This window comes from Agrilus planipennis, unplaced genomic scaffold, assembly GCF_000699045.2.
Source record: "Agrilus planipennis isolate EAB-ADULT unplaced genomic scaffold, Apla_2.0 scaffold11, whole genome shotgun sequence".
In the NCBI taxonomy this organism is placed as follows: Eukaryota; Metazoa; Arthropoda; class Insecta; order Coleoptera; family Buprestidae; genus Agrilus; species Agrilus planipennis.
Window position 1 is genome coordinate 867,437 of NW_020440736.1, and position 15,803 is coordinate 883,239.

Genomic DNA, 15,803 nt, shown 5'->3' on the forward strand with positions numbered 1-15,803 from the left:
TTTTTTATATAAACTTTAAATATCTACAACAAGAAAATCAACCGAATAAGTTAATTTTTTCAATTAGATTTTGTAAAGTGATCCCTGCTTTTAAATATTTAATCTACACCCCTTATAGAAATACTAAAGAAAGAGGGCTGCAATTGTTATAACTAAAACTGCCTGTTGACACCGCACAGCTACACCATTTTAAAATTTCCGCCAGCTTAGAGCGTCAGGTCTGTACATAATAAATAGTAAGATATAATGCATAGTTTTAATAAGCCTTTTATCTTTCGTATAGGCAACCCACTGCACTGTAGAGAATTCCCATCATCGATACAGCAGTCCAGCTAACTCCTTTATTAAATTAAAATATTCACTAGTCAGTTTTAGCCACGATTACCTATTACTTTTTAATTATTTCAATTGCCTCATAACAACTTTTATAATATTTTGGTACTATCAGCTCGTTTAAAAGGGAGAAATGAATTTTAAATTTAAAGAAGAGTTGAAAAAATGATTTCTACCTTTCCAATGTAGTGTTGATTTGATCAATAACTCAAAACACTGAGGTAAAACTCCGTAAGGGGCTACGTGCACGTGCTGAAACAATAATGATTTTATTTTGTAATAAGAAAAAGTTAAGAAAAAATGTTACCCTATCTATCTTTATACATATTTAAGTGCAATCCAAAATATTCTTATGGCAGTAACTTCCAACATAGGCAAATTATTCGGAATGGTGAAACAAAAGGAATATTGTTTATAGTCCAATCGTAATGTAAATGAAAAAAATAATGTAATTCAGGACCGACACTCACGAGATGCTGGACAAAATAATTACTTTCCCTGGTGTAGATGCTACTTTTCACCATTTAGCAATCACATTCATTAAAAAAAAAAATCGTTTTTCCTTATGTACAGAACTGACAGAACATAAGAAATTTCTCCTTTATTTTACAAGCAGAATGCTAATATTTAAAAAATGTTGCAATTTTACATTTAAATAGTACTAACGAATATGAATTTCTTCTTAAAACTAGAATTATAATATGTTTTAACTTCATCATTCAATGGTTGCCTGTAGAAAGTGGGAAAATTTGCATTTTAATTTTGAAAATTTTATAAAATCATATTTCTAAAGTACGTTTTTCAAGGGAAATTATTAATGAATATTTTTTAAATTTATGGAAAATGTGTAAAGATTACAGTAATTTTGAAAAACCAATGATTTTTTGTGACTAGTTATGTAAATTTATTTATTAAGAGTTTATAATTAGTCAACATATTTTAAGAGAAAGCTGAGAACATACCGCAAGCAAGAAACCATCAGGAAACAAAAATTGATAAATATAATACGTTAAACTGCGAAAACCATTTCGAATTTTATGCCATAAATAATTTTATGGTTACTTTTACCCTTTGTAGATCTATTATCTATGCTTTTACATCTAGGCTTGTAGGCTACTTACTATAACAACCACAGAATGCATATGATATTAACAGCTGTAAGTAGTGTCTAAATAATGGTTATCCGCTAAAACATTTGTAAATCAAAATTTTGTAAAAACGATTTTGACAAAATTTTTCATATTCGTAATTCTTCCCCTAATACCAATGAACAGGACTATTCAAGCAATTTAAATAGGTGAAAAGTGTTTTATTTATCAATAATAAACACCGACGTTTCGCTTTTGGCAAAATTTTTCTCGGGGTAAATTTTAAGGTCACTTGCATGATAAGTTATAGTTACACCAAAAGCGAAACGTCGGTGTTGATTATTGATAAATAAAACACTTTTCACCCCTTTAAGTTGCTTAAATAGTCCTGTTCGTTAAAATACTTCTTTTCTATCTCACTAGATTACTTTTTTTGGAAAGTTAAATATGTTATGATTTCAATTATAATAGATTTGCATATCCTATTACTAAGTGGATGTAACAAACGATTGTTACCCAAAGCAAGCGCGGATATACGATTTTATTTAGGTGGAGCAATTTTTCGTTCTAAATAAAAGACTTAATTTAATTAATTTTAATTTATTATCCATATGATGTGTGTAATCCGTATAATTTCAAAGCAAAAATTTAGCTAACTTAAATGCTTATAAATCTTTATTAGTCCTGATCTCTTCGAATTTGTGACCAGGCATGTAATAAGATAACCGAATTCTCATGTCAGATGCATATGGTCATAAAACATGTAATAAAGTCTACGTTGTAGTTTCAACAGATATTCTCTTGAAAAGTGCTTACATTTAAAGTGGCAATTATAAATTTTTAAATGCTTGAATCTTATTAACAGAAAACGAATAGAATAAACAGTCCAAAAATTACATAAATATGATTAGGTCGTGAATCAAAGAAAAGGGCAATTGGATCAATTCTTTTCTTAATTTTTATGAATTGATAGTAATATTTATTTGGAATCATTGCTAATTCTTTTTTTATTCGTGCCAATATTTTTTAAATCTTTATTCAATATTTCAGAATGTATACCGTTTTATCGTGGTTCATTTAAATTGTTATTATACCATCCGTGGACAATTTATCAAAAAAACTGATTTGCATTTTAGGCAAAACAATTGAATTTAATAAATATTTAAAATATATCATTGTCACATACCACTGCTTGAGACTTGTAATGCCCAATGCGAAGGGTAAGAATAACCGTGCAGTCTTGTATTTCAATAAGACAGAAAAAACGAATATGGATATATCTAACGTGAATTGGAAGTTGGAATATGTGTAATATCCGAATTGAAAAAGACAGGAACTCAATCTGCTAAATTACATTTTATTCTGCAAGAAGACAAAAGCACAAGCCGGAGTGGGAAAATTACTACACGAGAAATTTAAAAATTATGTTGAGGAAGTGCAATGCATGAACGTTACAACACATAAGTCGAGATAACGTAAAAAGAGATAACACAAGAAGACGTTCATAAACTAATAAAACAATTAATAAGAAGGAAAGCTCCCAGTCCCGACTAAATGTCGAACGAATTCCTAAAATACAAAGAAACAAAACCGGACGAAAAGTTAACTACTTTATACTACAAAATAATTACAACCAGAAGAACACCAACGAATTAAAAAAATAGCATCACCATATCAATCTATAAAAAAAGGAAGAAAGAACAATCCAGAAAATTACAGAATGAATCCGCTATTAAATAGTACGACCAAGCTATTTACTAAAATTATTACAATAAAATTAACAGACAAAGTTGCTGTAAGTGAGGAACAGCAAGGCTTCAGACAAAATAAATCGACGATGGATGCAATTATCATACTGAGACCAACGGTGGAAAAATCGATTGAATTCAACAAGCCTTTATTTTTTTGTATAGTGAACTTGAAAAAGCTTGATTAAAGTGTAGCTGATCGATGTTGTAGATATTCTACAAGAAAAGGCCTTATCAAAAAATTATACACAAACAATAGCACAACTTAAAAAGAACAACAAGCCAAAAATAAAAACTCAACAAGAGATTCAGCGGAAATACCAATTACAACAAGAATAAGACAAACAACACAGTTTAAGACCTACTCTATTCAATCTAATCAGGGATAAAATTACACAAAGCGTGAAAGAAATCAAAGGAGGATACAGGATAGGACAGAAATCAATGAAAATATTGTTTTATGCGGACGATTTATATTGCTGGCCGAAAATGACGATGACTTACAGGCTGGACGAAGGAAGCTAGCGACCGGTCGCGCAGATACTTGCCCATTTATGACCTATTTGGGTAAGTCACTCGGAACCGATACACAAATAAGCTTTCAGATATTTATTTTAAATATTTAATCTACGCCGCTGATAGGAATACTGAAGAAAGAGTGCTGCAATCATTATACCTTATCCATCCACACCATTTTAAAATTTCAGGCAGCTTCCAGCGTCAGGCCTGTGCTAAACATTATGTACAAGTTCCAAATAACAGCAACAAGATTTAATATACAGATTTCTATAGAAAAGACAGGGCCCATGGTCATATCAAGAGATTCAATAAGATGTAAAGTGAGAGTGTATGACAAACCCATTCAACAAAATGTAACTGCCCGGGAGTGGAAATATCAAGCCGCAGAGATTGGATTAAGGAAGCTCGCACACAAGCGAACAAAGCCTTAAGAATTGTCGGATATTTGAGAAATACAATTTAGAAAACAAATACATGACCACTGAAAGTAAAGTCAGAATCTATACGACAGTGGTGAGACCAGTACTAACTTACGCTGTAGAAACGAGGGCAGAAATGACGAAAACAAAAAGCTTAAGCTGAACAACAGAAATAAAGGTATTAAAATCGACTAAAGCAGTAACACTAAGGGATCGGGTAAGAAGCGAGACCATAAGAGAGGAGCTTCAAATATAGGATGTCGTATGGTTCCAAAGAGTAAGATGGCGATTTTGTAGAAAACATATATATAGAATGGAAGAAAACGGATGGGTAAAATGGGCAAATGATGAAAAACCCAACACAAAAAGACCTCCTGGCAGACTACCTAAAAGGTGGTATGAGAGCTGGACTTCTGCATCGCAGTTAAGACTGAGATCTTAAAAACCAGTTACAAACAAGACTATGTCTTACGAGAAAGAGAAAGAAGGCGAAAAGAAGAAAAAGAGGGTAATCTACTCCTCAGTAAACAACCTCTTTATATACTTATTATATAGCGTAATACAAGAGATCCAGCTGAATCATTTTTTAAAAAAATTGGCAATTATTAAGTCAAATCATAGAGCTCCTTAAGATATATTGTCTTTAGAGACAAATAGAAATAATTAGAACTTACGTTTTCACAATAAATGCATTAGTTTGTGATTGATCAATGTAGCATGTACCTCCAGTGTTACGAGATTAAACGGGACTCTTTCTTGGACTACAAATTTCAGTCTTCTTTTCCTGTATACTAAGTAGACAGTTGTAGCATCTGAAAAATTAGAAAAGAACTATAAATCAATACAAATAACAGCAACAGAAAATTTAAAATAACAAAACAATATACAATTCAAGTTAATTTTTAATTACAGATTTATTTTAACAGTAGGTAATATATTAATTTAATTATGAAAATTACATTAGTTTTAAGAAAAGAGCCGACGTGTCAATAGAATGCTCCTTAACATGATTTAATTTCAAAAAAGAAGAGGAGGTTGCTTACATTAAATACTATTAATATTTCATAGTTACACAGTCAAGCCAATATTTATATAAGTGAATACAAAAATAAATAAGTTCTAAACCAGAAAATTGTATCCATTTTCTAAATGTACTGCAAGTTATTTAACAAGCAGGCATATGTGGTGTGAACCCATTTCTAGGTTCAGCTAAACGTTGCTTCACTAAAAAGCCAGCTATAATATCAGCAACATGATGAGGCTGATCTTCATGAATTGCATGTCCTGATCTTGGCAATACTTGAAGTTGAAATTTTCCTATAGCAAACAAGTATTATATTTACACAAATCAATATATTGCTAAAAAATTATGAATGCTCACCTTGCATCTGACCTACTGTTAAAGACGTATCAAGACCATGAATATTGGCAAGAAGCAGAACTTTTGGAGAATGAATATCTAGAAATTTTTGTGATAATCCTTTGAACCATCCAGTCCAAAACGGTTCTGTTTTGCTTAAGTCAATTCTCCATACATAGTTGTTAGTTGAAGGATGCCTGAAGTTATCATTACCATTTGAGGAAATTGCTGGAGGAAGCTTGTGACTACTTCCTTGATCACTACTTTTAATTTCATCTTCTACTTCTTCATCTATTGCATCAGCAGAACGCTGATGAACCATTTTTTTTTGTTTAGGTGGACCATCAATTTGAATGACTTTCTCAATTTCAGCATCTTCAGCAGCCAAAACTCCTGTTTTAACACTACAAAAACACATAATTTGCTCTAGAAAAATACAAAATTTATAGCAACGTCCAATTACTTTTTTATTTGACCAGGCATAGATACACGAGCAGCTTCTAAGTTATGAGTTTGTCCTCCTCTGAAGCTCCACTGAATAGCATCATCAATAGTTTTAAAACTTGATGGGCGTCCACGTAAAATACTTTGCATTGATGACAAAGATTCAAGAGCTGTTCCTTCAACTACATCAATCACACAAACGCCTGCTGCATTGATAAGTGATGCAGCTTCAACTGCTACAGCACCACCCAAACTGTGACCTACCAAAATAATTGGAGGCATAGACTCTCCATATAAAGTCAACAGAACATCTGTTATATCTCTAAAATTTTTATTGTTTATAGAACTAATTAATATATTAATAAGGTAAATCATACTTTGCTAATGTTTCCAAAGAAAGATCTTCATCATTTTCAGTAATTGTACTGCCATGGCCTCTCAAGTCAATTGCTATTAATTGACAATCAATTCTGTGTATTATTTCTTCCTAAAAATTCAAGGATTACAAACAGTCAAATCCTACTTACCATTTACATACGGCAAACAATGACCATGTAAGGGCAGAATATCCACCACCATGTATTGAGACCAACAGAGGGCCATTTTCTCCTATTGTGTAAACATGAAACTTATTGTTGCCAATAAAGACATCCTTTTGACTGACAAAATATTTTGACCATTTTACCGGGCTATAATCATTAGCATTCGCCGCAAATCTGAAATTTGTGTTGTAGAATTACATTATAACCGTTTATACATTAACTGCACTTACTTTTTTTGACCCCAGGATAATACACTTTTTCTTAAATTAGACATCACAACACAGTCAAATTCACTTTTTGTTTTGTTATTATCACTTTAATTTCCAATATTCATTTGAGTTGTTTGGAAATAAAAACCATTACAAGAAACCCAAATTGCTAATTGACGTTACGCAGGTGCCATCACTAGATAGAAAGATAAACTTTATCTATGGATAAATTGATATAAATCTATAGATAAGATGTGGATACATGACCGTAAAGAAATGGGCTAACAATCATATACTACAAAGATATGCGCGGTTAAATTTAAATAACAGATACCACTGCTTATACATTTAGTTAAAAAATTCTAATCGTAAAAAAAAATTACTATGAATATTTACATGTAAATGCTAATGTGTAACTTATATTAAACATATTATACATGGATTAAATTGTAAGATTATAAAAAAAAATCATTTCCAAATAACATACTTTACACATGAACAATACAAATATTTAGTGAGTTTCTTTCATTGTACTACTTACTTTTACTTTTTATAAATGCCAATAAGTAAAGAGATGAAATAATTTAACAGTTTTAATCGTGAATTTTAAAAATAAGTATAAGGAACAACTTTAGAAAATTAAAGTATACTCCCTACTAATGGTTTCCTATTTATTTTTTACGTCGATAAGTCTTGACGGTAAATGTTTCTTATAATTTTAATTCCTCAATTTTAAAACATAACAAGCACGTTTTTATCATGTACTGTTTAATAAAATGTTAAACAATAAACGCAGTTATATCTTACATGTCAATAATCGACTCAGAATATGCATAAAAAAACAGTTTAAAATTGTATTCAATTTATAATATCAAAAACAAAATGCAAACATATTACTCAACGCATGAACATTTCTAAATGATATGTAAGTAATACAGTTATGGATATGACAAATAACAAAATAATTAGGCGTTTTGTGTAGAAAAAAATTTAGGTAATAGAAATATTTACGTTGAGAAACTGTTGCAATACATCGAGATTTAAACATGTAAAAATTACAAAAATGCAATATATTTCATTATCCATCAGATTACACATCAGATTATGTACTAAAAACAATAATTTACTCAAATGATGTAAAATGCTGCAATCCACATTATTAAAGTTAATTTTATTTACAGTGCACTTTAGCAAAATGGAAAATGTGGAAAAGCAGTCCATCATAAGCAACAACTTGATACCCAGATTATATTTAATTCATTCATTCAACCACAAATTACAATCTTTGATTGGTGTAATAACGACTTAATCGTCCATTCCATACACTCTTTATTTTAATTTTTTCCCGAAAATAGAAAACGGTTAACTATTTCATATACACATACTCGAAAATGGTCATAGAATGTCTTTTTTTAACGATTAAAACGTGAATATCGCATCACTCAGAAAACTCATGGGAGATAATAAAAATGTAGCAAAATGGTCAGGAAAGGGAAGAGAAGTTTTATAGGATTGTCTTTTTTCATTTGAAAAAGTAGGTCCATATCCCTATTATTTACACTAATGCTAGCAAGTCGTCTCAAGAATAGGACAACCACAACTAGTGGAGCAAACAAAAGCAGTCCCATTACACATTGGCAGAGACTGTACTTTAGCAGGCGGTAAATGCCGTGGGCGAGGTGAACTTTGAGCACTACTGCACTGACGTTCTGCACGAGCTAGAATACCAGACAGAGCACGCAGAGCGTGATGAGGTGATGGGCAGTGAGAAGATAACGCGGGTCGACTAGATGCCAGACCCGCGGCCCCGTGCTAGAGCAATTTTTCACCGGCCGAACTGGATGTTCCAGAACTGACAGTGCAATCTTCTCCATTAAGTAGTTGTCAGTTAACTAATTCAACATTAACAAATTTTTTAAGTCTTTCTAAATAAACGTTGTGAAGTTCTACATCATTATGACCAGCGCCCTAAAATTATATTCCTTATTATATCAACACAGGCTTACTTTCTCTTTATTTTTCACATAAAACATAGTAATTACGTATTGAAAACATAAAAGACTGTTTATCTACAGCATGAAAACCTTTAATTCTGCTATATCTTCGAAGATTTGATGCAACTTATTGCTACTGCACCATTTAACATCAACAAATATATTACTTACTTCCACCCAAAGAGGTTCTACAGCTCTGGGACATTTTTCAAATATATTCAGTCCGTGAGAAAAATCAATTACTTCATCTTCAGTACCGTGAATTACTAAAACTGGGGATGTCACCTTAGGCACCTTATCAATACTGAAAAGCATAAAAATAAGTTTTATTATATTTTTAAATACACTCCACACGATTTTAATTTACAGACACAATTATAAAATTAACAAATTCTCATTATAAAATTAAGAAATAAAAGTTTTTGCATTTAATGGGAAGAAATAGTAGATGTTTTTGATACAATTAAATGTTGTAAACTTATAATAGCTTTACCTTGGAAAGGCATCAAAAAACCATGTTCTCTTGGTGTTAGGAAATGCAACTCGCATGCCTGACATTAGAGGAGAATGCAAAATAACTGCTCCTACTTCATATCTTGAGGCTAAATCAACTGTAGGCACTGTACCAATACTCTGCCCATATAAAATAATATTTTCAGGGCTAATACCGTACCGAGTACGTAAAGCAAGCCAGGCAGCATCAATATCTGCGTATAAATTTTTTTCAGAAGGTTTCCCAGCACTTACACCGTAACCTGAGTAGTCATAACTAAAGATGTTACAATTAATTCTGGATCCCAATCCTAAATAAAAGCTACTCATCTGTCCTAAGTCTACTGCGTTTCCATGTGAAAACAGTAAAGTAAATCTGGCAGTACTACTACATCGAACAAATAAACAAGCAATTCTATTACCACGATTCGTTCTAGTGAAAAAGCCTTCTACATTTTCTTTATCTCTTTCGGAGTACTGCCATTCAGCCCTATCAGTTAGACTTAGCGTATATCTGCCAGTACCATCTGCATGGAAATCGTATGTTGGTTCCGGAGGTAAAAATGCTAATTTAGCAGCGATTCTACTAGGACACGGTGGACAACAAAACAAGCAGCACAATTCACTAAAGCTAAGACCATTCATTTTAAATAAAATATGAACGTTTTAACTTAAAAAAAAAACAGGAGAAACAAACTACAATAATTATTTAAACAACAACTAAAATAGTGAAACTTTGACGTTCATTGTTGACAACGCCATTTTGAATTTGAAAGGCTGGTTGACTGGTTGATTCACATTCACAGGTTCATGAGACTGTAGACAACGGCAGATTACTTTCAAAATAAATGATAGACCTCTATCATTGGGTTTTCCAACTACTAGTTTAGATTGTTAGCGTGAGATGGCTACTTGCAATCATGTTATAGGTAACTATACTATAATTTTATATTGCTACAATTACCAATAGCTTTAGATAGATGGCTTCAGTTAATGTTAAAGTTATCTATTGTTTAACGACTACAGCGTTCGACTGATTATCATTTTAGACAATCTCAAATGTAGGTAACTACACTCATTGTTTACACTCACCTATAAATTCACAGTTTCCAGCTTTCACATCTTCCTAATAGAGAGTAATAGTTTTACGTTTTCAAATTACTTAACTCAATAATTTTACAATTCGAATGCGCTATTAGGCTTTTCGTAAAAACATTTTTATGTATATTGACATACAATTAAATAAATTTAGTTGTCTTTATTAATAGCTTGTAATTATTCTGCGATTAGATAATTATGAAACTGCATTTCATGTTTGCAATAGCTTGATTCAAGTTTTGGCATACGATACTTTTTCAAGAGTATGATAATAAGTACTACCTAGTTTATTATTGATTATCGTATATTAAAATAATTGTAGAGTTTTGTATCAAATTATTGGAAACAAAAAAATGGTTTATTAGTTTAATTTTTATAATTATCTTTATTAGTTAGCTTTGGCCTTACTTACTGTTACAATACTGATGTGTTATATGTATTTACCATGCAAATAAAACCGAACACAATCAATCATGACCTGTAATTTGTAAAATTTCACCTACTTCATGACAAGTAATTTACTCAAAAATAATAATTTAATATGTGTTCTTACTGTCGAGTTTACGTTGTCCTTAAGCAGGTTCAATGATTGATAAATAAGTGTAAGTGACGCAATCATAATGTACACCCTGTATATGTACGCGATGTTAACATAACGAGATGAATTTACAGTGTGCACATACAAATATATGTATATACATACATACCAATTTACGGAACTGTGAAACAATAAAAATATTAGCTGAATTAAACGTCAACAATTGCATAAATGAAAGCGTCAACAACCTTAAAAATTTTATTCGATGCGTTCCAATAAACGTCATGTCACATTACTGCTTCTTGTTACGCTTATGAATTAACTTTCATCATTACCCAGTTCGTTTGTTTAATTTCGAACCCACGTTTAGGAAATTGTTAAATTATTATTCGCAATTTACGTCACAGTAGGATATTTTGTTTGACTACGTGAGAAAGTACATGTTCTCCTGAATAAAACTGATTCGACATTACTGTCGCAAAATTAGCCAACTCTAAAATCCCATGCTCGAAACTTTTTAGAGCACGTGGGGCAAGGCATCACGTTGATTTGCTGAAATTTTATGCATCATAAGATCACAGCATATGCCAAAAAATTCCTTGATAAACAAACACCATCATATCTTATTATTTCTTACTTGCAATATACATAAATTGCAAGGCACCGATAAAACACTTGAATTAATAATATTTCTTTTTTATTATTCCAGGCGTTATTGAAAATTGCCACAGTTTTTTTCGGAGGTTCCTTAATATAAAATAGGCAAGTGGGAAGGTCGTTTGCATATCTTAATAATAAAATGAGAAGTGTAATGAACTTTGGATGGAACAATGAGCTATAAAAAGGCGACATAAAAATGTTGATAGCTGAACAATTACTTCAAAATTAAGCAAAAATACACGTTATGATCACCAAATATATATGCTTTAAATAAGGCAATAGGGGGCAAATAATATTTCCTAAAAATTTTTTTTTAATAAATGAAAGTCACTTTTATTAAAAAGATAAGACATGGGACGTGGTGTTTTTTATTTCTTAGTAATAATTTTTAGTACGAAATTTTTGAATAGTTCATGAAAAGGAAGCAGCAATATAAAACATTAATTCAATTATCATTTTCTCTTCTAGTTGGTAGCTTCATCGATTCATTATCATATGATTATGTTACTAGGTCGTGAACACTAATCAGGAGATTACAAAGACGTAATGTATACGTATTATTTTTATCGTGTACCTAATAATAAATTGCCCGATTATATAAAGTTACTAAAATATCATAAAATTCAACCAAATAAAAACTGTTAATTGAAATTTTAATTTAGCAAGTACTCTGCACTTTTTTCTAAAAGCGTTAAATAAAAAGAAAATACTTTAATTACTTATTACTGTAATTCATCACAAAATTGTTTCCTTTAAAATAATCAGTTTAGCATAAAAGAAAATTTTTATTTTTTTTAAATAAACGAGAAAATTAGGCCTTAAAAACAACAGATACTTTTGACATAACGTGCAATATACCTTAATACATATACGTATAAAGTTCTAATATAAGAATTTTAATTTAATTCTGTACATATGAGCGTATATATATACTCGACCCCACGGTTAAAATGCAAATGCATTCCCCAAAAAAAAAAAAAAAACATTTGGGTTTGAATTGCTGTAACCAATAGCGACACATTTGTCACGACTAGAGCAATAAAGTCCTAGATTTTTTTATAATACTTACGTATTGGCCCATTCTGGTTTCGATCAACCTCGACCCTCGTCATTTCGTCTCAATTTAAGTTCTTTCTTCGGCTTATCTTGCTGTAAATAGAATGGTAGTTGTGGGGACGAGGTAAATAATAGACTAAGTCGTCTGTTTTATCAGATATCAGATTGTTGATTCACCTGTGTTTTTGAGTCGAAGGGACAGCTATTGTCTGATTTACATATACAGACAGTATCAGCCCAGTTGCTATATAAGAACATAGGCTTTCACGGCCGGAATCCATGATAGGTTTACGATTCGGGCTGTTAGGTTCAGACGTTTCGTCAGAAGCTGCGGCTGACAACTTCAGTGATACTGTGTAGACAACGTGGACGAAGGTTGTACCTCGAAGTTTCGACAGTAACAGCCGCGCGTCTGTCAACGCAGTACAACTGAAGTCACAGTTGCCGACGAAACGTCTGGGCCTAACTATTCATTTAAGCTGAGGTCCAATTACCGCTATGTGCCGCGAACGTATTAGTAAAGTGATGCATGAAATATTTTGTTATCGCCTACTATTTTTGTACAATTAAAATGCATAAGTATGATAATTAAAATAAAACACTTACCTGTATAGTTGTTGGAAAACGTCTGTTTTAATTTACTGCACAGTTTGATGAGTTCTCTGCCTGTGTGTTTTATACTTTCAAAATGTTTAAAGAAAACACAAATTATCAAAAATGTAGAGGGTATTGAGTTTTTCTTTTTGTGAATGAATGAGAGTGAAGAGAAAAAAGTAATAAAATTAACGGCGAGGTATATTCACTTATGTAGACAACTATATACAACTTGAAAAATACAATAAATAGTAGAAATAAATAAAGGAGAAAGGATATCAGCACCTGAATTTGGTGAGGTGTATAGTCAGTCGGGTTGCGGGAAGACCGCACTGTCAGTTACGGTGGAATATTCGTATTCCAGAAATGTTGTCGATTCTCCCGCATAATCTTCGTCCAGCGACGCTTCTTCCAAAGGACTAGGTGACGTGGAGGTCGTGGTTGTTGTAGTAGACGTTGTTGCTGTTGTTGTTGTTATAGGTGTTGTTGTGCTACTTGTCGAAGATGATGTCGTTCTTCCATGCAAAAAGGTTTTTTTTATTTTTGCACCTTTCGGATGCTTTCTTTTTTTAGCACCGTTATTTAATGTCACTTTATCACCAGGTTTAGTCTTTTGCCTCTTTTTTTCAGTCACATCAACTCTTTGGCACTCATCACTGTCTCCAGGCACGCACTTACTACTATTAATATTAACGCTACTGTTTCTAACGGGTATTTCTTCCAATTGATGGGAAATCTGCGTGTGCGTTTTCGGACACGACGCCATTGGTTGTCCTCCTCTCTCCGCGCCATCGGGAGGACATTTCCGTTTTTTCTTCTTTCGTTTTTTCCTTTTTCGACAGCGTGGCAGATGCGACGTCGGTGGATTTACGGTAGACGATAAATGATAATGGTGGTGGGTATGAGTCGCCGACTCCATGGTTGGGGAAACTGCACACATGTGCCCTCCGTGATGACGCAGGGGGTGCAATTCCTCCGCACGTTCCGGGGAAACGGCGCGAGTTAAAACGCGAGTGAACGATGAAAGACGTCCCAATTGCTGACGCGCCCTCAACATCACCTTGCGAGGCTGACCTCTTTTGTTTAGAGCAAGATAAAGCGTTCTTTTCTCATTCGAATACTTTGCTGACGAGTACGTATTGTAGTGATGCTGCTCGATCATTTCGTTAAAGACACATTCGTCCTTAAATTCCCTCTGAAACAAAAGAAGAAAATCCTGACAAAATGCTATTAATTACACGCACAAACAGGCAGGGGCGCAACAACTTTACGGTTTGACTGGGTGCTCCCATCATAAAAAAAAAACTTTTGGGTGTTTCATTCCCACCAGTCACTCTAATTCTGGTGGGCGGACAGTCCCTCTGGACTACGCCGGAAGGTAGGGCGAAAGGCCCTCTCTTTAGACTGCTTTCAGGAATCGTGGGAATGGGTGGGTGGTGGTTCGGGTGAGAAAGATGAGACGGACGAAATGAAGACAGTAGAGAATGATAGATTATTGGAATATTACTGCCTCAGCATTTGCCTAAGTGATCCAAGGAAGCCACAGAAAAACTTGGACCAAGGCAGACGGACCCCGAATCGAACCGGCGTCCTCCCGAATGCTAAGCAATGGTCTAAACCTCTAGGCCATGCCGCTCGGTACCTATCATAATACTATAAGTATTTATATACTGCGGGGTGAGTATAAGCTGAAAAGACCGAGTTCGGCTGCTCATTTACGAGCTTGAACTATTTGAACCGAACTTTCAAGTTGGGTTTTATTATCTGAATCGACTGGAATTGACTAGGTGCCCAACCCAATCGGGGGGCACCCGTGGACCCCCCTTGTTGCGCCCCTGCAAACAGGTACTTATTCAGAAGTTAGCTAGTGCACCTGTCATAAATTGTACCTTTGGGCACACTCCGAACAATACATACTGGTAAGTGTGAAGTAATAACAATGCGTACAAATAAACGAAAAATTTATCACTATCTCACGTTAACACTTCCTACTATGGAAAAGCAGAGTCTTACAGGCAGAATGCATTTCGTTCGAATAATCAGTGATTTCATTTATAACATTAAACAAACCTAATTTAAAAGGGAAACATAATAAAGAGTATAAATTATAATATTTACAATTAAATCTATTCTCATTGACTGTTAAAAAGGAACGAGTATGCCGACATATGTCTGATGGATGTACCCATGAAGAATTCAATACCATCAGTACTAAATTAATGTTTCTTTGATTCCCGTCTTGCCAGCAAGCTTTAATTGGAGAGTGTGATTGTAATGATAAGCATTAAATGACATTGCCCCTTTCACAACAATTTATTTTTAATAAATAATTACTCGTCAACTTTCAATTTAACTCGTTATTTAATTCTACAGTTAATTAATTGGTAACAATCTTTTAATTTATCATCCAATAAGTTTTACATTTTTAATTAAAAAATTACACGCAGTTCTCTATAAACGTCAATCATCATCATCAATGAAACTTACAAAAAAAAAAATAATAGGTTCAATTACAACAAATAAACTGGTAGGTAATTAGTTACAAATATCTTTGCGAGATATTATAGGGTTGTTCGGAAAGTCATTTCGTTTTTTCCCGACAGAGGATTTAATTGTATTCTTTTGCACCCAACTTCACATTTAAGCCGTATAATTTTTATATGCTTTGAGAGCTCATATAGCAAGGCTTGTGTGTGAAAAATTCCAATT

At 32.8% G+C, this 15,803-nt stretch overlaps 3 protein-coding genes and 1 long non-coding RNA gene across 5 annotated transcripts in view; all 4 read right to left on the bottom strand.

Moving 5' to 3' along the window:
- LOC108733774 overlaps positions 1-1,461 on the bottom strand; it is a 6,187-nt gene extending 4,726 nt beyond the window's left edge. The window contains exons 1-2 of one of the 2 annotated variants that reach the window (XR_003232205.1): positions 1,296-1,461; positions 510-585 (exon numbers count right to left, since the gene is read on the bottom strand). This is a non-coding gene — a long non-coding RNA (uncharacterized LOC108733774). Of the gene's footprint in view, positions 1-509; positions 586-640; positions 1,270-1,295 lie in introns of those variants that run through there. The other variant, XR_003232204.1, reaches the window with a different exon arrangement.
- A 3,530-nt stretch (positions 1,462-4,991) lies between these two features.
- LOC108733812 (protein phosphatase methylesterase 1) lies at positions 4,992-6,875 on the bottom strand. Its single transcript, XM_018465132.2, has 6 exons — positions 6,684-6,875; positions 6,450-6,627; positions 6,289-6,398; positions 5,931-6,233; positions 5,489-5,871; positions 4,992-5,424 (listed from the first exon to the last, which is right to left on the bottom strand). The coding sequence occupies exons 1-6, from the start codon at positions 6,725-6,727 to the stop codon at positions 5,273-5,275; spliced, it is 1,170 nt and encodes a 389-aa protein (XP_018320634.1). The 5' UTR covers positions 6,728-6,875; the 3' UTR covers positions 4,992-5,272.
- A 332-nt stretch (positions 6,876-7,207) lies between these two features.
- LOC108733813 (alpha/beta hydrolase domain-containing protein 17B) lies at positions 7,208-9,953 on the bottom strand. The gene is made up of 3 exons (XM_018465134.1): positions 9,150-9,953; positions 8,828-8,960; positions 7,208-8,630 (listed from the first exon to the last, which is right to left on the bottom strand). Exons 1-3 carry the CDS (start codon positions 9,791-9,793, stop codon positions 8,547-8,549), a joined length of 861 nt encoding a protein of 286 aa, XP_018320636.1. The 5' UTR covers positions 9,794-9,953; the 3' UTR covers positions 7,208-8,546.
- A 3,324-nt stretch (positions 9,954-13,277) lies between these two features.
- Positions 13,278-15,803, bottom strand: part of LOC108733792 — a 118,093-nt gene continuing 115,567 nt past the window's right edge. The window contains exon 3 of the mRNA XM_018465101.2: positions 13,278-14,289. Coding sequence (XP_018320603.1) covers positions 13,402-14,289 — 888 coding nt within the window. The 3' untranslated portion in view covers positions 13,278-13,401. The remainder of the gene's footprint in view (positions 14,290-15,803) is intronic.

Bases quoted from the DNA above. Each gene is read 5' to 3' on its own strand.
- LOC108733812 (XM_018465132.2), bottom strand. From the start codon at position 6,727: ATGTCTAATTTAAGAAAAAGTGTATTATCCTGGGGTCAAAAAAA. The intron at 6,628-6,683 runs GTAAGTGCAGTT...CACAAATTTCAG, and splicing joins TTATCCTGGGGTCAAAAAAA to ATTTGCGGCGAATGCTAATG. The intron at 6,234-6,288 runs GTATGATTTACC...TAAAAATTTTAG, and splicing joins TCTTTGGAAACATTAGCAAA to AGATATAACAGATGTTCTGT.
- LOC108733813 (XM_018465134.1), bottom strand. From the start codon at position 9,793: ATGAATGGTCTTAGCTTTAGTGAATTGTGCTGCTTGTTTTGTTGTCCA. The intron at 8,961-9,149 runs GTAAAGCTATTA...TATGCTTTTCAG, and splicing joins TTTTTTGATGCCTTTCCAAG to TATTGATAAGGTGCCTAAGG. The intron at 8,631-8,827 runs GTAAGTAATATA...ATATAATTTTAG, and splicing joins TAGAACCTCTTTGGGTGGAA to GGCGCTGGTCATAATGATGT.